Genomic DNA, 24,004 nt, shown 5'->3' on the forward strand with positions numbered 1-24,004 from the left:
CCACTTGCTATGGTTACATGCCTCAGATTTATTGATCGAAAACATAACTAAAAGGGTTTCATGATTCTGACTATAGTTTCAAACTTTCATTATCCGCGAGGATGGACAAGCTAGGATGACTAATTAAAGGCACTGTGACTGTAAAAACGTCAAGATAAAGCTCCACAGAGTTAAACTAATCACAGCTAACTGCTACCTAAGCTTTGGAGCTGTAAGTAATCCCCAGCTAGCTGCTAACTGCTAATTTGGCACAAAGCTTGTTTGAAGCCCAAGGCTCCCGGTTTGTGGTGTACAATTCCGAGCTGCCTCGTTTTAATTTGCTGTGAAGGTTAAACTGTATGTAGAGATTACCTTCCACCAAGTCACAAGGACAAAACTCCTAGCTTCTAACTGGAATCTGACTGCATGTCTTACTAACTTCATTGTCAGTCTTAAATCTTCTACAAATTTTTGTCAAATAAAATAAAATTATCCTACAGAATTATTTAATTTTGTCCAACTTTGCATAATAAATCATAATTAGTGAAATTTACACATTCTAAATTACAATTTGCACGGGCCAGTTTTCACCGTAGAAATGTCAATCATGTCATCGATAACTAGCTGTTTTTATTCACATCTCAAAAACTATAGATTGATATCAATTTTGACCAGTGGTAGCACAAGTATGTTCCAACTTTTTTGCATTTTCATATCTAGCCGGCACGTTACTCTAAATACACAAACAAACTTTATCAAATTCCAATGACATCCAAAAATGATGATAATGACTTTATATATAGAACCGTTAGGTTTAGCTCATATCTTTAGGTATGTAAAAGGCACCGGCAAAGTGAGGGTAGGGACGTAGCTGACTCAGTTGGCATGATTATGAAACATATGGGTTCGGAGAATTGGAATCATGAAGAGGGAGCAAACATGATGAGAATAAAAGGACGGTGGCATTTGTCATAGGAAAGGACCCACCGGCATTTCCCTCCTCTCCCTTTATGAATTGCTGGCTTCCTGCAGCTGGTGCTTATTCTCAACGACGTCAATGGGGTTAGCTTCTCTGCTGGCCTTCTCTGTATTCACTCTGAAAGCTTTTTGCTGGGGGAAGGAGACAACAGACAGATCTAATCAATGGCTGCACACCCACCCAAAAGTGTCGATCTGCTGCGCCTTCCAGATAGAGAGAGAGAGAGCGCTTCAAAGCCTTTGCAGTTTGCATGCCGGCAGTGCTTCAGCCGCGTGTGCTGTTCTCTCTGTACGTACGTGCGTCTTATAGTGTTTTCGTGGCCAGAAGCTTTGGGCCATAATGGTTTGCCACTCACTTGTATGTTTACTTAAGGACCCTAGTTGGTGTAACTAAGCGAATTCATGATATCCAAGTACGGTAATGAGAAATTGAAGCTTTTCAATTTACGCGTAGAAGAGCATGGATACCTTCTAGTTCTTGAAGCTCATATCAAGTCTGGCCAGTGTATCGCCTCTTCTAGCTCATATAAATGCCCAGGGAATTAACAATTAGTGATGATTAAAGGAAACTCTACATCATCATATACTTTTGTAGTTGCAATAGCCACAAAATTTGATGTAACAGATGCTTCATGCATGCTTGGTTTTGATCCTTTCGACTTCGAGGAAGAAAACCCTTATATTGTACTAGTCATCAACACAGTCTATGGGTGTGAATAACCTCTCATATTTTACGTAGTAGCTTGTAACTTCCATATAGAATAAGAGATTATTTTTCAATTTTTATGTTCTAATTTTGTTGTTTACCTTTCTATATCTTAATTATTAAATTAAATTTTAGATTAGCATATAGTGAAAATGATATATGCGTAACTTCACAAACTATTTGGTTGACAAAGTAGATTTGTGTTATAAGAATATAGATTTCCTCAAAATATATATATTTTTATATTTGTTTACATAAGTCCAGATCAATTGGTCTAGTGGTATACATTCTCTTTTATAAATTCGACTCATATGTTGACTAGTTATAAAATTTAAGTTGTTTGTTCAATTAACGAAGATTGATAATTAATGAAAACTCTACAAAGCACCATATATGAGGCTCATACTTATCTTTCATCGTGAGATGAAGGAAGCCATCAACGTCCAATTATCATGGTATTAATCATGATATGGATCATTACCAATGAACCAATTGTTAGGGCTAAAATCCAATAATATTAGGTACAATCAATGACGGATGCATGTAGTGAAAAGGACCTATTTATGGACTGCAACCCATTTGAAAATTTTGTATACATACAACTATATTTATGGTTGTAATGAAAAGGGCCTTGATTAGTTGGAAATCTAACTTTTTGTTACTTTCTCACCATGGTCAAAATTCTGATTGTTCCTACAAGCATTTTTTGGGGTTTTATACATTTTTCCAATATTTTTCCTCCTCTATCCTCCTTTATATCTTCTTTGGTTAAATTACATAATTTACAATTATCCTGCATGTTTTTTTTCCTTCCCACTTTTCTTCACCTTCCTTCTTTAAAAGTTTTATTAAACAATGAATATTAGCATTTTCTACCATATGTAGAGAAAAGACTTGAAATTGTTTCCTTTTATATTTCCACACTTTCAAGAGTGTCGATAGGAAATTAGATTGGGTCCAAACCTCAAAAACAAAAAACAAAATCAATTCTAAGTTTTCTAACTAGTTGTTAATGTAGTGTATTGTGGTGCTGACAATACGCTTCACTATTCATTCACTGAATACGTTGTGCTCTTTATTCTCGCTCCTGTCACAAGTAGCACAATCGTTAGAGTGGAGACCACGGCGGCGTGGTCTTCAACTCTCCAATACTAAAATTAGGTTGATATCAATGTATGCGGAATAACAGTTAGTGGTTTAGTTTGCTTACTTTATGATGTCAATAGTTTGACTTTTTATAGTTGAGTTGAGGTAAATCATTCACTCATCTTCCGATGTGGGACTAAGTCCAGTTGATGTGTTCTCCGGAGCTCTATTTGAGATGCGTGTGAGGGCGCGTCCGTAGTCGGCTTGGTCTGTGGGGCGGCTCGTGACACAACCGGTGTGGCTGGCTTTCTGCCGGTACTACGGGGCTGGACTATTTATGAGTCTTAGTGTGCTGATAGTTACGCTGATTATGGCTGGGCATAAGCCTATGCCAACACTAGCCTAGACATAATTCTAATTCTAGATCCGCCATTGGGTACAATATAACCTTTATAATGGTCAATACCGTCTTGAAGATATTTATTACTTACTTTAGCTATCATATAGTGTGTGATTTACCCAATATGACCATATGTACATACTAATGTTGATGCACGGCTGCCTTAGCATAAACTCGATCATATATGAGGGTTAAATCTTAACTTGGAACATAAAGAAGAGGTTGTGGGAACAACTGGTGACATCTTATAAATAGATAAATGGATCTTATTATATAACAAAGTTAGCAGACAATGTACGTACTAATGTAGGGTACAACTTAGGGTTCATAACAATCACGTACGCTCACCCACTAATTAAAAGTACGAAGATAATGATAAAATCAATGGGGTTTGAATTTTACGTACAACAGTTACTTGATCTTTTGTCTGTGATTTCCTTTCCTATGATATTTTCTAAAATGGTAGTGTTACAATGCATGTTAGTTAAAATCTTTAGGGAATCTTTAGATAGGTTTTGAGAAATGAGAACTTGTAGTTTTTTTTTATATGAGAACTTGTAGTTTACGGGCCTATATATAGTTCTTCACTCCTTGTGCACAGTGATGAAGTTGCTCTCACTACTCACTAGTCACTTAAACATGCACGACAACTCTCACGGTGGCACTAGCAGCTCCTTCAAATGCTTTGCTCAGTTTGGTTTCTGTAACCTTTGTAATTACTTCCTCAATCGATCATGGGCAGAACGGCTGACATGAACTATCAGCTTTGACACGGTGCACGGTGCGGTGGTAGTGAAATTATGCGGTTGAATGTACCGCCATATCGTATACATCGGCGTAAGTTAGATTTTTCGTTGAAAAAGAGCTGCCAGGCGGCAGCAATCGAAGTTGCGTTAGATTATAATGCATGACGAATTGTTTTAAAAGATCGATGATGAAGATAATTAACAAAGAATAAAAGCGAAATAAAAAAAGTCCCGGAGATCGATGTAGCAGTACTGTATGAGAATCTTAAATGATTATTCTGTAAAATTCGAAACGTACTTTGTCTTGTTCTTGTGTATAGAACTATAGATGAATATATAATCTTCGAATATATATTGGAGCTTATTGAGGCACCGAGTCCACTCGTAGTATCCATGTGCAAGTCACGCGCGCTGTTAAATTTATAAACTCCGTTAGATAGTTGGTTTCAACTTTAAAGAGATGAATCAGAGTAGAACTCAAATTATCACAACCAATTTCAGACCCTCCTAAAACCAACCTTAAAATCGATTTTCGGAAATCTAGATATGGACATCCCATCGATATTGTATTCACTGTGTGCTAGATTGTGGACGGTAGATTGAAGGGGCGACGGAGACGAAGGCTCCGATGGCGGGATGGGAAACTAATCTGGGTATGGAGAACAAGTCGTGCGAGAATAGAATCAAGTGTGATCGATCGATCATTTAAAACTAGTAAGCAAATCATCTTCATTGAGAGAATGCGAGAGCAGAGAGCTGGACCAGTTTCAAATTTTCATGCTTCACACCATCGCTGTCAGCTCCCTTTTACTCCCAAAAAGATAAAAGAAAACTGAGCGCATGATCTTCAATTAGAAACTGGGGTTGTAGTTATTGGATTTGCAGGTTGATAATGAAGGTGGTCTGCTAAAGATCAATACTTCAAGATATAGATGAATCTCAAAAGTAAGTCAAGAAGATACCCTTTCCTTCCATACAGCACCTGCTATCTAATGAATTTGGTGAAGGAAAAGTGGAACCCAGATCTCAGAAAGAAATCCAGAATACTCGTGGATTGCTGCGAGTCTTGTTTCCAATTTTTTTTTATTTTTTGAGGTTTCGACATTTGACGGAGACACGAGGTTAATTTTGATGTTAGTTCCGGGTAGATACAAGATCAAATTAATGGTTAGGATTGCATGATGGATATTGGTTCACCTCCACCTTGTGTCTTGAATAATCTTCGAATATATATATATATATATATATATTCTCAATATCCTTTATTCTGAAATTAAAAAGTGAAGTATTAATTTTTTAACACATTTTTTGGTCAAATTTTTTCATCATAAATAATTTAATATTTAGGTATGGTATTTAAGATCATCTCTACAAAGTTTCATCTAATTCGACAATTGTTTGAGATTTCAAAATAGAGATTTACGTTCACGTTAAACAGTTTTAATTCGTTCGTTGATTTAATCTAATTTCAATATCTTAACAATAACCGAATTGAATGAAATTTTGTAGAGATGATCTTGAATAACATACATAAATATTGAATTGCTTATGGTGAAAATTTTTAACTGAAAAGTGTGTCAAAATTAGAACTTCACTCAAAACTCAAAAGTAATAGATAACAATTTAGTTTGCAAATAACTCACTACTTAATTTAATATAACAAATAAAGACAAAAATTTACAAATGAAAATAACGGCAAGTTGCCACATGTCATAATTTTTATTTACTTTTCTTATCTCTTTTTGACTTATAGTGTTTGTTACCATCAATAGAGATGTTATCTGCTACTGTCGATTTTAAAAACTAACTGCTACTTTCGACTATAAAAACTAACTGCAACTGTCGAGTTAAAAACCAGCTGCTACTGTCAACTTAGAAAACACATGCTACTGTCGACTTGGAATGTACATGCTACTGTGCGACAATGAATCTAACTACTACTGTCGACTTAGAAAGTACTGGCTATTGTCGATAATAAATCTAACTGCTACTGTCGACTGAGAAACTAACTGCTACTGTGATTTTTGGTGAGCAAAATTTGAAATTTCAAAATTTCTCAAAACATATGCAATATGATACTTAAATGAAAACTCATGACATAAGAAATAACTTTATATATTGGCTTGCCTCCAAATTGCCAATGGTTTGGCCGGAAAACTTAAATTTACCGGAAAAAAAAACTAAAAAATGAGGAGAAATAAATTTGTTAGATCTATGAGTGACATTTTATAATTTTCACGAAAATAAGGATATTTTAAATATTTTTATATTAATTAATTAATCAATTTTGTTTTACTTATTATTTAACTTAGGATTAGCTTTTCCAACGGAGAGAATGGTTCAGAACAAAAAAAAATCGAGAGAATGGTTTCAGCTTTCGTGGAGTGGAGGGTGCCAGCCTTTTCCGACGGGGGATGCCAAAAGTTGAGGATCTAGCTAAAAACTCAAAATTGTGTAGGACAGGTTCTAATGAGACTGTGATTCCTTTCCCAGTTTGCTCTACTGTTTCTGGCTTTGACATTACCCTGAGCCATGGGCTGTGAAAGGGAGGAAGAGCCATCATTGCTAATGAGCATAGGCTTATTCACAAGCATGGGCCACCATGATGCCTAAACAAGTGTCACTCTTTTCTCTCTCACAAAATGCCTGGTCTGGCCCCTTCACAAATCTCCCAAAATCTCATGCCTAATCATTAACCCTAAAAATCTATCTATTTTACTCACTAAATGCACATCGGTTAATTTCTTTGTAGAAATTTGGGATTAACCGAAAAAGAATGTGAACCCCTTTCGCCCTTTTAGAAAGTCCTCTACAAAATCCCATGATTTTGATCTTTGTATCGATATCTCCACTAATTCCCAGCAAAAGGAGGATTCAAATTTCGGGAGCATTGTTGTTGCTACCTATCTCACTCACATCATTCCAGATTTAAAACCAAAGGTGAAAGAAAAGATGCATAATTGAAGTGCAAAAGATCATGATCTATCAATCAAAGAAATGAAAAAGGATTATCAACTTTCACATGTATTGGCGATTCATGTAAAAGATTACCCTATGCTATAATGATAACATGCAATATCAAAGGAGTGCTAGAAAGTACTTCAACTTTTCCCAATTCATTTTTTTTTTGAAAATTTCACATGTCAAATATGATAACTTCTAGCGGGAAAATTAAGCATTTTTTTTTGTTACATAAGTTTCTGACGGTAGGGTGTAATTTTTACTATATTTCAGTTTTGTATTCCCAATTGTAATTTGTCCCATGCATTTTGAGAATATGATAGTTAGTTTTTCTTTATTTTAAAAGAGTTTAATATTTAGAATTTAGCGCATCGCATATCACTCTCTCTGAACTCTGCCATGAATGATAGAGAGCTTAAAAATCAAAATCAAATTCAACTACAACCTGAGCAAACCTCCACTACGGCATATATATGTCTTCTCCTCCAAAGTGGGATAATAGTCACATGTGTAGCAGCAACCACAAAAGCAGTGAAGTTAGAGGCCACCACCGGACTGAGGCGTTGTCAGATGAGTTGGGTTTCGATGACGGACGCAGTAGCCGCTCTCTAGGTATTATAGTGTTCTCAATGAGAAATTCTGACTCTACGGTTGACTTGAGTCATAAATTCATGGCAGTTTTTGATTAATTTTTTGAGATATATAGGTAAAATCTAAGTTACACGGAATCGGGTGCGGATACGTATAAGAGAAGCATTTGGAAACTTTTTTTATAAATTTTTTAGAAACGGGTACGTTTTAGAAGCGTAAGAATAAAATAATATATACTTATAAATATATATATATATAAACAAATAAATATCATATTATATACATTTATATTACTTAAATACCTAAATAATCATTGTTAATCCTTGTTTTAAAAACCCTAAATATATAAGTTGAAACGTCAGCAATGTAGTAATTCATTAGTATGGCCGCCACGTTAGTTTGGTCGACTTCATGACCAAAAGTCTTTCTAGCTATCATCATCTTCAACCTCTCTTCCTCTGTAATTCAGTTCTCTCAGTCTCAAGTTCTCATATCTAGGAGGTAAGAAGATTTCCTGTAATTGTGATGAAAGGTCAAGGAGAGTTGGCGGCTAGTAGAAAGGGAGAGGAGAATTGAATCGTTGTTGAATCCTTGTTTTCTGCAAGTACCAATCTCGCCGGAAGACACACACACACTCATGTTGTTAAAGACATTTATAACCAGTAGGTTCTTTCGTCATAGCTTCTTCAAATCCATATCAAGAACTAAAATCTCAGATCAAGAATCCAACCAAGAATCAATTGTCTTTGACTAACGCTTCTAAGCTCAACCTCCAACACACTTCCAACCTGGAAATGCCCGCTTCCGCCACGCTCCCAACACCTACTTTTCGGAAGCGCGCTTCCTATTTCAAAGTGGGAATCAGACTTCCAGTAAAGCTTCCGTGCATCATAACCAATATCTCCTACCAGCTTATTTGGAATTTGTTTGGTGGATTGGTGATAATATTGGGAGAAACAAAATAATAATGACCTTATCAACAAGAACAAAAATGAAATAATAACATAAGTTAATTTCCATGCGTTACGGCTACTTTTGGTTTTCAACATGTGACATGCCTAGCTCATATTTGCTCACACAATGATGTCATCAGACCAAGCCACATAATGATATATTCGTAACTGTTAAAAACTAAAAGAAGAGGGACATGTCATAAACGAAGAAAATGCAAAGAAGAAAAATGAATTGGTTTAGGACCTTTATAATTTTCGTGGTTGTACATAAAACACCATAAATCAAGTTTGTGTGGTTGCCTGAAATACCACTAAAAATGAAAGTCCCTTTAATTTATTTATTTTCGTTTTTTTCCTTTTTATGTACATTTTGGCCAGCTAGAGTACATTCATGAATATATTTACGTATGAAACTGGCTAAAATATTTCCTGCTCTTTAATCGTTCTTTAATGGTGGGTAACGTATGAATGATCCTCTTCAACAAAACTTCTGGGTATCTTATCATCTATGGTTTCGTACAAATGAGCACCTCATCAATCAATTTTAAATGATTTCGAAAAATATATAAAGAAAATAGAAACAGAGGCACATGAAAGATATGTGATTCGTATAATATATGAGGAAAATTATTAGATTTGCGGCGGCTATCTATACCCCAAATCTCGCCACCAATCACTCCCAGACAATCATATAATATAAGAAAGAAAAGTTAAATTAATAATAACTCATAATAATATTGCGATATTAAAGGGTTGAGAATAATCTATGAATATCATTCGCTCTAACCGTAAATTCTTTTTATCGTCTTCTACGGTACATTAATGTAGGATATACATTTCATATCCACGGTTGACAATGAATATTATTTTTCTGACCTCATTCACATTTATAAAATTTTCTGACCACATTCACAAAATAATATCAACCATCCATCATCGTGGTATATATATTAGAATTTTCCATCTTCTTCCTTGTTTCAGATAAGATAGAACTGAGATTGTTGACAAAAGACCAAGATGGTATTTCTTTCGTATAAAAGTACGAAACAAGTGTGAAAATGATCACTAGGAAGTAGGAACAGAAATGAATGAAACTAAGAAGCTATTATTTACATATAATGAAACAAAAGTGGGAGGGAAAAGGTTTAATTATGGTGATCATCATTGTTAAGAACACAAATTAAGATTCTGTCACATGCATCTTCATCATCGTCTTATACCAATAAAAGTGTAATTGTGAATATCTCATTGATATGCAGATGCCCAATTAATCTGAAGAGCAAATCCATGGTTCCGTTATACCTTCACTTCTAGCTGTAGTAGCACTCACATTATTCTCCAGCTGCACCCCAGCTTTATCGACAGCATTCGAGGAGGAAGAAGCCGCGTAGTTTAGTTTGCCATTACTATAATCCCCATGGACTGACCTCAGAAGATCAACATTGCCGCTGTTCTTGCTGTTGTTGTCAACCCAGTTTGTCGTCCTCGGATTATTAGGTTGCTGCGGCTGAAGCGTGCGGCCACCATCCGAGGACGACGACGACATGATGGTAGAAAGCTGGTGCACATTTAGCCCATGGCTCAAAACAAACTGATCTTCAAGCACACCCAAAGAGCCTTGAGACTTGGACGAGCCCAGAATATTATTGCCAGAACCGGGTAGTGGGTATTTTGGTAAATTGGACTGAGGCTGCTGCTGGTTTTGAAAGAGGGACTGAAAATTCAGAACTGAAGAAGAGGAAGAATTCTGCACGTTGTTCATGTTCAGAAGACTCTGAGACTGTTGTAGATTAGAGCCGCCAATATTACTATTAGTATTTGAAGTACCAGAGGGTAACAATGACGGAGATGAAGGAGAAGGTAGTAGAGAAGCTTTGTGAGTGAATGGTCTCAAAAGATAAGAGGGAAGAGATGAAGGATCCATATGATTCTGACCCGGACCCGATCTAGCCATAGATGTGGCCGACGAGCCAAACAAATCCAACCTGCTTCTTGGAAAAGGCGAACTCGTAAATGGGGGTGCAGGAATACCTGTAAATTCTTGAACCATGGCTCGGAAGTTAGTTGTGTCTGTCGTCAGAACCGTAGTAGGTGCACGCCTCGACGCTCTCGACCTCTTTTTCGGGTTGCTGTTCCGAACGCCGCCGACGTTGTTGTTGGTGTTGGTCTGGTCGTTCGGGGCTGACGAGGTTGGTAGCTGAGTGAAAGTAGATGACCCTCCTCCGGCACCGCCTCCTCTGCTGACTTGTGCTGCTAGTTGACTATTGGTCAAATAGGGTTGGCTGAGCTCGTTCTGGCCAGCAAGATCGGCCATACTTGGGTCCGATCTCATCGTCTTCGACCACACCATGTCGAGGTTGAGCAGCGGGTTGGGGTTTGAGAGCCTGGAATCGAAGATGTTGGATAAGGTGTCGAACTCAACCTGAGGATGATGATGACGGTGGTGTTGCGTCTGTTGTTGTTGTTGTTGTTGTTGTTGCGGTGGGTGGTGGTGGTGGTTAGACATGGCGGGACCCAGCAAGGCCGAGATCGACTCCACGCGTGAGTCGTACGACTCGTCGTCGCCGCCGCCGCTCGAGGACTGCATACTACCGCTGTTACCGGAATCCATGAGGGTATAGCCGAAAATGGAAAGACGTGAGCGACAGACAGAGATATACAGATACAGATGATGATGGTTCCGCTTTACTTATACTACAAAGCCATTAAATACAAAACTACCAAACATGGCATAAGAGGAGAGAAAAAGAAAGAGATGAGAAATACTGGAACTATCCATGTCTTAAAAGCTAGCTAGCCAATTCTCTGATCATCGATCCGAAACGGAAACGAGGGTACAGATGCTTCCTTCTGCTTTGTCTTCAGATCATGAAACTGACGGTTGCAAGAGACTGTTGAGGAATTTATGAAAGCTCCAGACCTAAAACACCCGATCGATCCCCTTTTTTTTTTAACCATATATGGGATTATGGGAAGGAATTAGGGTTTGGGATGAGAAAACAGAGTAGGGGAAAAGGGGGAGAGAAAAATTGACAAAAGGGGTTGTTGTTCTCTATATCTAGTTCTAGTGAAGCCTTTTTGTTGTTCTTCTTCTTCTCTAAAAGAGAAGCTGCTTCTCTGCTTGAGGTTCCACTCGAAAAAGATCAGTGTGGGGTAACCATGCGTGTCTTTGTTTGAGATAGAGATAGAGAGAGAGTAATAGTGATGGAGAGGAAGAGAGGCCAACTCCAACTGGTCAAAGCAAGTGAGAGCTAGCTGTGGATTTGATTCAGTGTGAACTGTGAAATGAAGAAAAAGGATTTGGAGGGTGGTTAAGGTGGCTGGTTTATTAAATTATGGTAATCATAATTAGTTAAACTTAATTATATTCCAGTTAAATTTTGTTAGCATTATTTTAGTTCTTTTGGAATATTGAGGTGGGCAAGCAACCAAATGAGGGGATAGTATGGTTGTTGAATGGTATTTATAAAGGTTAGAGAACCACCACAACATCCTCACCTTTGCTTTTTCCCTCCCAAGTTGAATAACTACAAATAATTTTAGGTCTAATTAATGCTGTGTATAAGTTAATTTGCACCAACCTGTGTTTTTTTTCCTTACACCTATAAATTATCATTTTACTGCACCTAGCTTTGACCAAGTCATTGGCTGGACATCAATATATCAGAAAATCTGATGTTATTATTGAAGAACCTCAGAGAATCTTTCACAGTCAGCTTCCTCTGCAGATCATGATATTTCTTCTGTTACTGTATATTAGAATCTGATATGTTTTATTTTTTTTTCTGTTTTATTCCAACTTACTCCCGGCAAAACAGTTTGTATTTTTATCTTCAGCGGCAAAGAAGCTGTTTTTGGAAGTAAGATGAAGAAAGACACCTTCTGTGATCTATAAATCTATAATACTATGGATAAATCAGTTCAACAACATATAGGTTCGCTGCAACCATCAAAACTAAAAAGGAACCAAACTTATATTATTTAATCCCAAGTTTATTCTAACAATTTAAATGATATTAAAACTAACTCAACTCGAATTAGCTACTAGGGGTGTAAATGAGCCAAACTGATCTGAATACTAGGTTGTTCATGTTAAGCTCATTTTTCATTCAATCGAGCTTGAGTTGGGTTAAAATTTAATTTTTGTCCTTCATGTTCAAGCTGGACTCGGGTCAGCTCATTTTATTATACGAGCTCAAACTCGAATCGAGCCGGTTTGAATCATATGAAATAAAAAATATTAAATTAAGAAATTAAAAAAGAAAATTCAAAATTTGATTTCATAGCATCACAAAAAAATCTATTTTATTTGAAATAAATTAAAAATAACAAATCAAACTCGTTATTAAACATAAAGTCTTTAATTAATTATTCTAAAAAGAAGCATTTTAGCTCATTATAACTAATATTATATTTTAATATTATTTCTTATATAAAAATTATACTTTATATATACTTAAAAAATAATAACTCAAGTTTAATTAATAAACAAGCCGAGTTTTTATCGAGTCTGAACTAGCTCGCGAGCAAAACGAGTCAAATGAGCCAAATAGTTGTTGTTCAAACTTGGCTCATTTTCAAAATCGGACTTAATATTGAGCTCAAGTTTATTTACCTTAACGAACTCGAACCGAACAGATTAAAAACGAGCTGAACACGAGAGACTCGAGCTTGATTACAGCCGTGCTAGCTAGGGATTATACTGTATGTTTAGAGACATTAAGCACTGTTCATGTGTTTTAGTCTGCCCCTACAAAACAAAAGTACAAAACCCTAACCCTAAAAGACTAAAACCTTCGTTTTCACGTCTCCTCTTTAAGTTAATGGACTCCTTATTGGCTCATTAACTTTAATCAAGAACTGTAAGTTCTATACTATATTGACAGAATTATGATGTTACTTTTCGTCAGCTTATACAAAGTACCCAAGTGGCAGTGCTGACACTCGCATCAAATTACCTGATTACTCGTCGTTCTTGGACCTGTGAATTTGCTGGTTTTGTTTTCTAACCGCATATGGGGCTCTCCCTCCTCCAACTACAAAGATTAAGTAAGATCAAAATTTGGGGTTGATGGGACCTTTCATCATTTTCAATAAACCAATACATCATCACACAAGGATGCAAATCATGCAATGTAACACAACACATTACTGTTTGATCGATTTGAATGTTTGGATTGATTAACCATTCCTTGATTAATGTTTTTGCTTGCGTATTATAGCTCCGGGCTTCCGGCTTACGTACAAAATATCCCCTCAAAAAGGTTTAAAAGAGTTGAATCACTTGAGTGAAAAAACAAATTTAAAATTTATATCTAGGTGACTTACTTTTAGTTGTATCGAGGTTTCGGATTTTAAACTATGAACAAGGCTTCGTAGTGGTACTATAGGTAATTTTTATTGTTCCCCTCTTTATCTATTTAATATCTATTTGAATAATTTGAAAATTATTATATTAAAAATTTCATTTTATTTACCCATAAACCATAGTCTATTAAGTTCATGTAATTTAAAACCAAAACATATATATATATTTAGAACAATTTTCTATAGGCTAATGATACATGGACTAGTTATGTTAACAACTCAAATTAATTTATAACAAGTGAGGCTTACTCACCTTAAATCCCGTTGCATCTTCTATAATTATACGAAAGACACTAATCACCGCAACCACTCTATAACCAAGCAACAAGTATCTAAGTCATAACAAGGTTGCAATGCCATTAACACTTGAGACACAACAACAATGATTTAACTTTCCCCATTTATACTATAACCCGCAACAATGCCACTCGAGCCTTAACTCATTTAAGACTAATTAAAGTCTCCAAACTACCCAATGTGTTATTATGTTGACCCTAGTGAATTTAACATCGAATCCACATGTATTTACTTTCTAGATAATCAATAAATCGCAACTTAGTAAAAAAAAAAAAGTAACAAAATGACTTTACTCACACCAACACTCAAATCTAACCCGAAGACTTGTCCCATGAGACAACTCTTCCTCCGAGACCTCCCAAGGTCACCGAAGCTCTCAACGATCAATACAATTGGCTAAGCAATTAACTAAGTATAATTTCCCAAGATTGAACATCAAACCATTCAGGTCCTAACATGCTCTAACACCTACCAAAATCTATTGATTATATAGCAAACTGCCTGTATTGGCAGGCATTGGATAAATTAAGCACTCCAGTAAGGGTCAGAGGCACAAACGAATTAAGCCACAAGCAGCTGCCAGTACGCTATCTCCCCAAAACTTCTAATTCAAACATCTCAACTCTCATCAACATGTACATCAAGGAATGAGAGCTTCGTACATACCTGGAGTTGTAGCTCGTTTGACTGAGATCACCAAAACACTACAAGCAAGGATAACTTCAACATTGGACAATCTGCTCTTGGAATTGAGTTGTAGGTGTAATACCCGATATTTCTAATCTAGATTACCGACACATTAGGACAAATTAATCAATATTTATCGTAAATGTCGAAAATGTAGTTTAATATGTTGTTATTAAACTACATGTTACCACGAGCTCATAAATGTCTTTGAAATATTTTTCTGACGATCAATTCCTCGGTGATGTTTATTGTTGGAAATTGTATATATGATTTAGAAATGCTAAAACCCGAGGATAGGCGGATACTTCGTGAGTGAGTAAACCTGAGAGCGAATGGGGCTCGGTATTCCGGTAACCCCTCGGTGTCAATAACCGTAAACCTCCGAAAGGGCAATGCCCTGTTTATTATTGGATTTATACCTTACAATATTATTGAGGGCATTCTATTAAATGGACACTCTCACTCCTTTGTTGAAACAACAAAGGCAGTCGGCCTCGACTTAAGAGGTGACTCTTTCGCCTCCTAGTCGTAAGGATTGGTCATCATTGACTTGATATTATTGATGGCCATCATGCATGTTTTGAATTTTTTTTTTTCCGTAAATGATAACATAGCCTGATTGTTATTGAATGATTTAAAGCATGTGCTCACATCTAAACTATTTAAATTTTCATAAAATTAGCCTATCTTACTTTCAAACCACATAGGTGCTGGCCCCTACTGGGTGAGTGAGGACGAAGCTCATCTCTACTATAGTTTCCTTGCAGGTTTTAAACTTGTTATGAGGCTTAGGAGATGAGAAGTTAGGAATACACCATCCTTGAGACCTATTGTTTGAAGTTGTTAATTTATTAGCTCTCTTTCTCGTGAATTTTGTATTGTTTGACATATAATTTCTAAGGTTGTATAAGTCACCTTTATTTCATTTTTAGGTTTCCATAAGTGAATTCGTTTTGGGCTGGTGACATGTAAATCACCTTCCGTTGTTTTAAAATATTTTAAAGCTCGCGTATTCTTTCCAAACGTATTTGTTCATCTGAAAACTTTATTTCATTTTAAAGTTGTACTTGTGAACTTAGTTAGTTCTGTTGTGAAAAATTTGTACAGCCTTCTAAACTAATGAGTGTTCAAGCGAACTCTATTCGACATTTTCCCTTCCGAGATGTGACAATAGGGTCTGCGTTGGTAAGTCAAAGGGTTCTCAACACATGGCTACCAACTTGCTATACCAATGTCAAAACGAGTGTAGAGCTCGCAGTCATCGTTGTTAGCTTGTCGTCATCAAACCATGACTTCTGGCCCAAAACGAGTCAAGCTGATACTACAAAGGACGTTACAAAGAGGAGGAGAAGATATTTGGGCCAACTGCGTCGCCTAGTTTCAATGGAGCTTGCTGGAAAAGATGGTAATGTAAATCGGGTTACCGCCGGGTTTCTGGGTCATCTTGGAGCTTTCAATTCACGCAGTTCGATGCGAATTGGCACAAGCCGCCACCACAAGGAGGCGCGCACGGAGGAGAGGAAGATTTATGGGTTGGCCTCGTTGCCTGAAAACTGCTGGAGCCGGCTGGAAAAGTCGAGCCGGGTCAAAAGACAAATTCTGATTCTGAAGGAGGCATGCGGGAGAGGCAAAGAGAAGGAAAGAAAATGACTACGACGTATTGAAGCCCTAAAGGGAAAATTTCATATTTATACTTGAAGTAAATGGAACCTGAAACTTCTGTTGATTATAAATTTTTCATACAACCTCCAAATCACGCGTGTCACATGTCTACGAACTCGTATCGACGAGCTCTATGACATTTAGGAAGGAAGTTTTTTTAGAAACCCAATAAGTCAAAAGTCAACTCTTAGACCCGTCAAATTGGACGTTTTCGAGCAATTAATCGTTCGAACCATTTCGTTTTAACCCTCGTACTATAAAATCGGACAACCAGCAATTTAATAATCTCCGAAATATAATCAGAAATAATTATAAATTTACGGGATATTACAATCTGTTCGATAGCTGAATCTGGGGGATCGAGCTTCTTATAGCCTTGTATTCCGGTGAGTCTGCTCAATGAGACCTACACATAACAAGTCAAAGTCAAAGGGTCAGCGGTGCGCCAGCCTTCGACCCTCCGAATCTTAAGTTAATATCCGGAACGAAATAAGTTCGAGCGTTAAAGACTTAGGAATATGCTACCTCCTTTAGGTGGTTTCGACAGCCTATTTATAGGTGCACTGGGGAATGTGTCAGGCCCTTTTCTCGATATGGGAATGTGTGTCAGTACCTTATATCTGTCTCTGAAGGCGAGCATAGGGGTTGCCGGATCGGCATTTATGCTAGCTGAGTCTTCCAAGTCTCCGGCGACCGGAGTAATAGGAGATTAAATCGGAGATCACCCCATTGTGGGGTTACGTTAACTCAATCACTTTCAACGTCAATGTTTTCTCATCCCAAAAATCTTATTAGTTGGTATTGTGTAAAGTGTAACTTCTTACTTTATTTTGGCATGTAATTGTTTTAAAATGAACTTTATAAAGAGAAATTGCAATTAATTCTGATCGACTTATAACTGGCATGACATTTATTTTCAAAAAAGAATTCAAAAACACAAGTTTAAGAAGTAAGAACCACGGCCAGATACGTACGAATAGCTCATATTCTAAGAATATAAGATAGTCCGTTAAAAAAGAATATATAAGATAGTCAACAGTGAGTCAGTGACACGGGTTCCCTTCAAATCCTGATTGGAAATTTGGAATCCACCTTTGCTGAATTTTCTCTATAACTCACCTAAGCTTAACAGGAAGCAAATTAATTAATTATTTAATCTGATTGGACATCACACAACTTATTTTCAGTTTTTTGTATTTCTTCTGCTTTTTGACTTAGAGATACAGTATGTGCTTTTTTTTTTTGACATGGAGATACAGTATGTGCTTGAATAATGCATTTATTGGCCAATAAGTTCTTATTGGAATATTTTTTTTTGAAAGGAGTTTGGAACACATGACAATTGAAAAAGATGAGATATCTCTTGTTTGAGCCGTCACACGTAAATTTCACATGTATCATTATGCATAATATGCTTATATTAAATGTGTTTTATATTTATCAATGATCGACAATGAATATTTTTTAAGTATGATGGATCAATGATCGATTGAATAATTTTGCTTCTTCCCTATTCTTCCCTAGCTTTCTAAGTTACCCACAATGTCTATCTTAATGTGTTGAAGAAAAAGAGAATGTGAGTAATCAAACTGTAACTAGCACTTGGGTGCAGAGGCACTAATGTCCAGCTTATTACAACGGCTAATTAAGGTTAATTGTTAGACGAATGATGATTAGAGATAGGTTTTTTTTCTAAGAATTGTTGCATGATAAATCCTCTTCATTGCATGATAATGTAATGCTGACGATCAGATTACCACTTTGAAGCCAAATTGAGAAGAATTCTCTCCTTTGATAACTTATATTAAACTCTAGATCAGAAAGGTGGTCCAAAAATCCTAAGAACGAACTGCCCTGTGGGGCTTGTGAATTTTATAAACCAGAGTGGATGCAGTTGATGATTGACTTGTATTTGGGATTTTCTCTACGCATGACCCCAGGCTCTGACCTTTCTCCATTACACCTTTGTTTGAGCATTGTAGTAGATATATATTCATTATGCCATTATAGGTTCGTATGTGTTACATTCATTTCTTAATTATAATATGAAAATTGGAAAATGATTTGGAACAAAGGAGGAATTCATCTATTTGAACCTGAATATGTTAGCCTATTCTGTAAGACTAGACGCCAAGTCGAAGCTCAATTTAAACTCGGTGACAAGTTTAGTGACAAGTGTATAACTTGCGTGGTTACAGATATCTCGTATGAACATTACACCTGTATTGCATGCAAAACCCTCAAGTGTGCAGCTGAAATAATGATCGATTATTAATGCAGTCTCTTCTCTTGGATCATTTTCCTAACTTCGGAGAGATAAGAGAGAAAGACAAAGGCAACCGAGATGTCGAAGAGCTGGATCCGAAATGGCTTCAACAAATTAGCTCGTGCTGTAGGCAAAGCCGACGCAAAAAAGCAGCAAGATTTTCCAATATTGAAAGGGCACCCTGCTGCACAAGAACATGCAGAAGAAGCTCTTATCACCCATGGAACCGTCACAAGGAGAAAAATAGTTCTAAAGGAGTTCAAGATTTACAGATGGAGCCCTGACCATCCTAACAATAAGCCTTACCTCAAGTCTTACTTTGTCAACCTCAACCATTGTGGTCCTATGGTAACTCTCAATATATTTACTTCTAAATCCTTAGTCTTTGATCATGGTTTTACCTGCAGTTTAATTATGTATTATTGTATTTCTAAGGTCTGCAAGTTTTTAGGTATTGGATGTATTACAGAAGATAAAAGCAGAGGATGATTCAACCCTGAGCTATAGGAGGTCATGCAGAGAAGGAATATGTGGGTCATGTGCTATGAATATTGATGGAACCAACACGGTGGCCTGTCTCAAACCCATCGATGCTGACACTTCCACAGCCACAACTATAACTCCTCTGCCTCATATGTTTGTGATCAAAGATCTTGTTGTTGATATGACTCATTTCTACAACCAGTACAAGTAAGATGATCGAGCGCTAAGATAAATTATTTCCGTCTTGGAATTTAGTTGATGTTATGGAAGTTAAATTAAATGCTAATTGCTTAGACAATGAAAATTCATCAAGAGTTCAAGACCTTGAGAAGAACAGCAAGATTTCAAATCACTCATACCCTATGATGCACGGGTACAGATATAGGGCGCATGATATGGAGATATGTGATACGTTAATTTTTTAGAAAAATATGATACGGGATACATTTTTAATTATTAAAATAATATATATTATAATATATATATATAAATATAAACATTATTGAAACTATTGGCATAAATTTGCACATATAAAAATAATGGAAAAGAGGTTAGTTAAATTGTTTGATTTAAGCTTTACTAAAATAAGCAAGAAGTTAATAAAAAGGGAATTAAAAGAATATAGTTTTATCTTTAATTGATGAAGAAAGACAAAATGACTTTAAAATGTATTTAAAAACGTATCACCGAAGTGTCTATTTGGTCAAATACGTATTCAAAGTCAAAGATACGTTAAAATAATTTTGGATACATATCCAAGGTGTATCCAATGCATATCCGTATCGAGTACGGATATGATACAACATTATAAAATTTCTGCCGTATCCATACATCATAGCTCATCGCATTACTTATTCACAAATTAGTTGCATCTCATCATGGTAATTGTAGCAACTTTCTAAGTCCTGTCAGATTCATACCTTGTAAGAGACTATATATTTAAGAGTTTTTTTCACCAACAGTCCCTCAACTCTGGTGTACCTACCAATGTGATACCTCAACTCTTAATCGTATCAATGTGATACCCAGACTCTAGTATTGCTATCATTGAAGTACTTCCGTTAGTTTTTTTTTACTTTTCCGTTATCTTGGTGACGTGGCAGGTATGTGAGGCCCACAAAGAGGGTTAAAAGACAAAATTAACCTCATTTGAGAGGAGCAATGTTTTTCCCGCCCTTTACCTTGAGAAAGACACCCAACAATTCTAATTTTGGCGCCAATTTTCCCTCCCTACTCCTTAATTTGTGTCTCTTATCTAAACTAAAGAACTACCACCAACCAGTCGACCACAATCTGATAAAACCTAGATCAATCTCATTTTCTATTTTTACCCTAGCACTTGTTAAACTAACAGAATAAATATAGAAATTTATATGGAACATCTCATTTCCACAATCTCATAAGAATATAAAAACACATAACTTAACGAAATTCAAATACATGTTTAAGTACCATTAGTTGCCACCTTTTATGTTGATCTGCCATGATTTTTGCTTGTAAGAACTTTTAAGTACCATTAGTACAATGCTTTATCTGCTGGTATTATTCCCTCTGGCTTAACGAAATTCAACTACATGTACCATTAGTTCTTACAAGCAAAAATCATGGTAGATCAACATAAAAGGTGACAACTAATGGTACTTAAACATGTATTTGAATTTCGTTAAGTTATGTGTTTTTATATTCTTATGAGATTGTGGAAATGAGATTTTCTATATAAATTTCTATAATTATTCTGTTAGTTTAACAAGTGCTAGGGTAAAAATAGAAAATGAGATTGATCTAGGTTTTATCAGATTGTGGTCGACTGGTTGGCGGTAGTTCTTTAGTTTAGATAAGAGACACAAATTAAGGAGTAGGGAGGGAAAATTGGCGCCAAAATTGGAATTGTTGGGTGTCTTTCTCAAGGTAAAGGGCGGGAAAAACATTGCTCCTCTCAGATGAGGTTAATTTTGTCTTTTAACCCTCTTTGTGGGCCTCACGTACCTGCCACGTCACCAAGATAACGGAAAAGTTAAAAAAAACTAACGGAAGTACTTCAATGATAGCAATACTAGAGTCTGGGTATCACATTGGTACGATTAAGAGTTGAGGTATCACATTGGTAGGTACACCAGAGTTGAGGGACTGTTGGTGAAAAAAACTCTATATTTAACGGAGCCTACTCAGTGTAGAGTTAAAAGAAAATGAGAGTTGAAATATTACTAAAAAATTTTTAATTTGGTATTTATGCATTCTCTTTGGAGTTTCAATGTTGACAAATAGTAACTGGCTAACTAGGTCGATTGAGCCCTGGCTGAAGACTAAAAGGCCCCCGGAGGTCGGACGGGAGTACAAGCAATCGCCAGCAGACAGGAAGAAGCTAAACGGGCTTTATGAATGTATATTTTGTGCTTGTTGTTCTTCCTCGTGCCCTTCCTACTGGTGGAATCCGGAGGAGTTCCTTGGACCGGCGGCATTGCTCCATACTTATCGATGGATTGTTGACAGGTGAGTTTTCAACAAGTAGCTGATAATTTAATTGATCATCTGCATTTTATCAAAAAGTCATCGAACTTGCTTTTGCCAACGGGCTGGTATAGTTTGGAATTATTGCTCCCTAACATCTATGCCGAGTTTTGTTAAACATGTTAGAAGAACTCTATGGGCCCAAATCCTAAGTAAATAAGTCCATGATGTACTCATATTGACCTTTTGTGTTACACGTATGATGATTGTAATTTTAGGGTATATTATGTCACTGTGAACTGGTTTTTTTTTTCTGTATTTTTCTTTTTATTCTTGTTACCTCGACATGAGATCAGAGACCTGCTAAATGTCAATCATGTTTGGGGCTTGCTTGATCTCACATATTCTTGCATCGCGTATAATGCCAATTGTGTGAAAGCTGCGCAGAGATTAACACCTCTTTTGGTGACTGTTTATTAGGGATACAACTAATGGTTATGGTTTTATGTATGTTCGATGGACATTTCCTGATAGTTGAATTTTTGTTTGGCAGTCGGGATGAGTTTACGGAGGAACGTTTACAGGCATTAACAGAGAATGAGCAGAGGTTATATAGGTGCCACATTATAAAGAATTGCACCGCCACCTGCCCCAAGAGCCTAGATCCCGCCAATGCTATACAGAAATTGAAGACCATGCATATGTACTCTCGGCCAGTGGAAGTGGCTGAGAGTGAGAGCATGTAATCTGTATCTCCTGCTTTCATGTGTTGAGCTCTTTCGCATGTTTTGTTTTTCCCGTCTTCCGCTTGATTTCTTGTTCACATGTATGTGAATCTCAGTAATATGTCTATTACAACTTTACTGTTACGCATGGCTCCAGCACTACCCAGAGGCCTAAGGTATTTGCCTAGTGCTCAATGGGGGGGCTAATGATGGCTTTGAAGCAAAAAACTGTATGAGAAGCCTGAGATAATAAAATGTACCACTATAATCTAAAACAACCACCTAGACACAAATCTAGAGTACTGATTGAACATGATTTTTAGTTTCTGTATATACATTCGCTTCAAATGATTTTGGCAGCTGGTGTTGAACTACTCGCTTCAAACATCTTGAGCAACGGTTTTGAATAATGCATCATCTATGATGAAGCGACATGGTTCTGAAATCAGTTGCTCTAGTATGTCCAATTATACCTTCCATTTTGAAGGAATATAAAGCTGTTTGGGCAAATTTTTATTGATTATAAATAAAAGATACATCTACATAATGAGTCTTACCGCTCAAATACAATATAAAAGTATAAACTAACTAAATTTAATTCTATGGTTCGATAAATTCTCAAAATCCTCAATCATCACCGCATTGTCAATAGAATCTGCGTACTCATTCTCAATGTAAATGACCATGTAATTATCAAGAAACCTATCTTCCATCTAGATTAGATTTTCCCAATTGCAAATTACTAGATTTCCTCCAAATTTTAACCCTAAATGATTAAAATCTAAATTGATTCAATTGATTGAATTGAAATACTTACATTAGATTTGAGTAGGATGACATCGAGAAAGGAGAACTCACATGAACTTAATTCACATTCTTTTGAGAGTTCAGAATGAATGGAGAGAATTAAGTTGGAGAGAGTGGGGAGTGTTGAACTGTCTCCGACATTTTAGGTGGGCTTGAGCTGAATTTAGGGAGCACTAGGCTTCACATATATATATATATATTAGTACTACTAATTTTTTTCCTCCAAGAATTTAGGAGGGACTTGAGTCCCCCCAAGCTATAACCTAGATCCGCCCCTGGATGCAACATCCTCTTCGAAGAAAGGCATTTCAACAAGCCTAAAAGCTTGTATATATACGCAGTTGAGACATATCCCGGTATAGGGTGCTGTAAGCATGAATGGCAGGTATGACATACATTACTGGTATAACTTGTGAGAGATGCAGGTATAAGATTCATCTCGCACAAGGTACAAACAACGGGTACCAGGGAGAAGCATTGCATTATGAGTCACTCCGACGGCGTATAATGAGCGACTGGTTGATCTATCAATTGTTTAAGCAACAACTCATACTATGGTTCATAGACGCATCGTTCCCGAGTCTCGCTTTTGTTGGATCAAATGATAAAATCATGTAACTAGTGTTGTGCAAACAAAGGACCTGACATAGAAGCTAAAGACTGACCTCCAACATGCAAATTGTGTTATTGTAAGTTTGTAACTAAGCCAGAGAGTTGACCACCCATCACAACAAAAATCGACATTATTAGTTACTTTCCTCTCTCAAATAGCCTAAATCCGAAGGAATTTGGAGTAGACCAAATTAAAAGGCTTTAGGACAATCTTGGAGTGATCTCCAAGATCTTCTTCTCTTTATCTTTT

The 24,004-nt window shown here is 36.5% G+C and overlaps 2 protein-coding genes across 2 annotated transcripts; one reads left to right on the forward strand and one right to left on the reverse strand.

The window, feature by feature from the left end:
* Positions 1–9,380: 9,380 nt before the first annotated feature.
* Positions 9,381–11,580, reverse strand: LOC126787059 (uncharacterized). The gene has a single exon (XM_050512998.1). It carries the CDS (start codon positions 11,009–11,011, stop codon positions 9,668–9,670), a length of 1,344 nt encoding a protein of 447 aa, XP_050368955.1. The 5' UTR covers positions 11,012–11,580; the 3' UTR covers positions 9,381–9,667.
* A 7,177-nt stretch (positions 11,581–18,757) lies between these two features.
* LOC126801988 (succinate dehydrogenase [ubiquinone] iron-sulfur subunit 3, mitochondrial) lies at positions 18,758–22,356 on the forward strand. The gene is made up of 4 exons (XM_050529502.1): positions 18,758–19,027; positions 19,131–19,369; positions 21,443–21,652; positions 22,164–22,356. Exons 1-4 carry the CDS (start codon positions 18,758–18,760, stop codon positions 22,354–22,356), a joined length of 912 nt encoding a protein of 303 aa, XP_050385459.1.
* Positions 22,357–24,004: the final 1,648 nt, after the last annotated feature.

The sequence above is a fragment of the Argentina anserina genome, chromosome 1 (assembly GCF_933775445.1).
Source record: "Argentina anserina chromosome 1, drPotAnse1.1, whole genome shotgun sequence".
Lineage (NCBI taxonomy): Eukaryota > Viridiplantae > Streptophyta > Magnoliopsida > Rosales > Rosaceae > Argentina > Argentina anserina.

Bases quoted from the DNA above. Each gene is read 5' to 3' on its own strand.
- LOC126801988 (XM_050529502.1), top strand. From the start codon at position 18,758: ATGTCGAAGAGCTGGATCCGAAATGGCTTCAACAAATTAGCTCGTGCT. The intron at 19,028-19,130 runs GTAACTCTCAAT...GCAAGTTTTTAG, and splicing joins TCAACCATTGTGGTCCTATG to GTATTGGATGTATTACAGAA. The intron at 19,370-21,442 runs GTAAGATGATCG...CTGGCTAACTAG, and splicing joins CATTTCTACAACCAGTACAA to GTCGATTGAGCCCTGGCTGA.
- LOC126787059 (XM_050512998.1), bottom strand. From the start codon at position 11,011: ATGGATTCCGGTAACAGCGGTAGTATGCAGTCCTCGAGCGGCGGCGGC.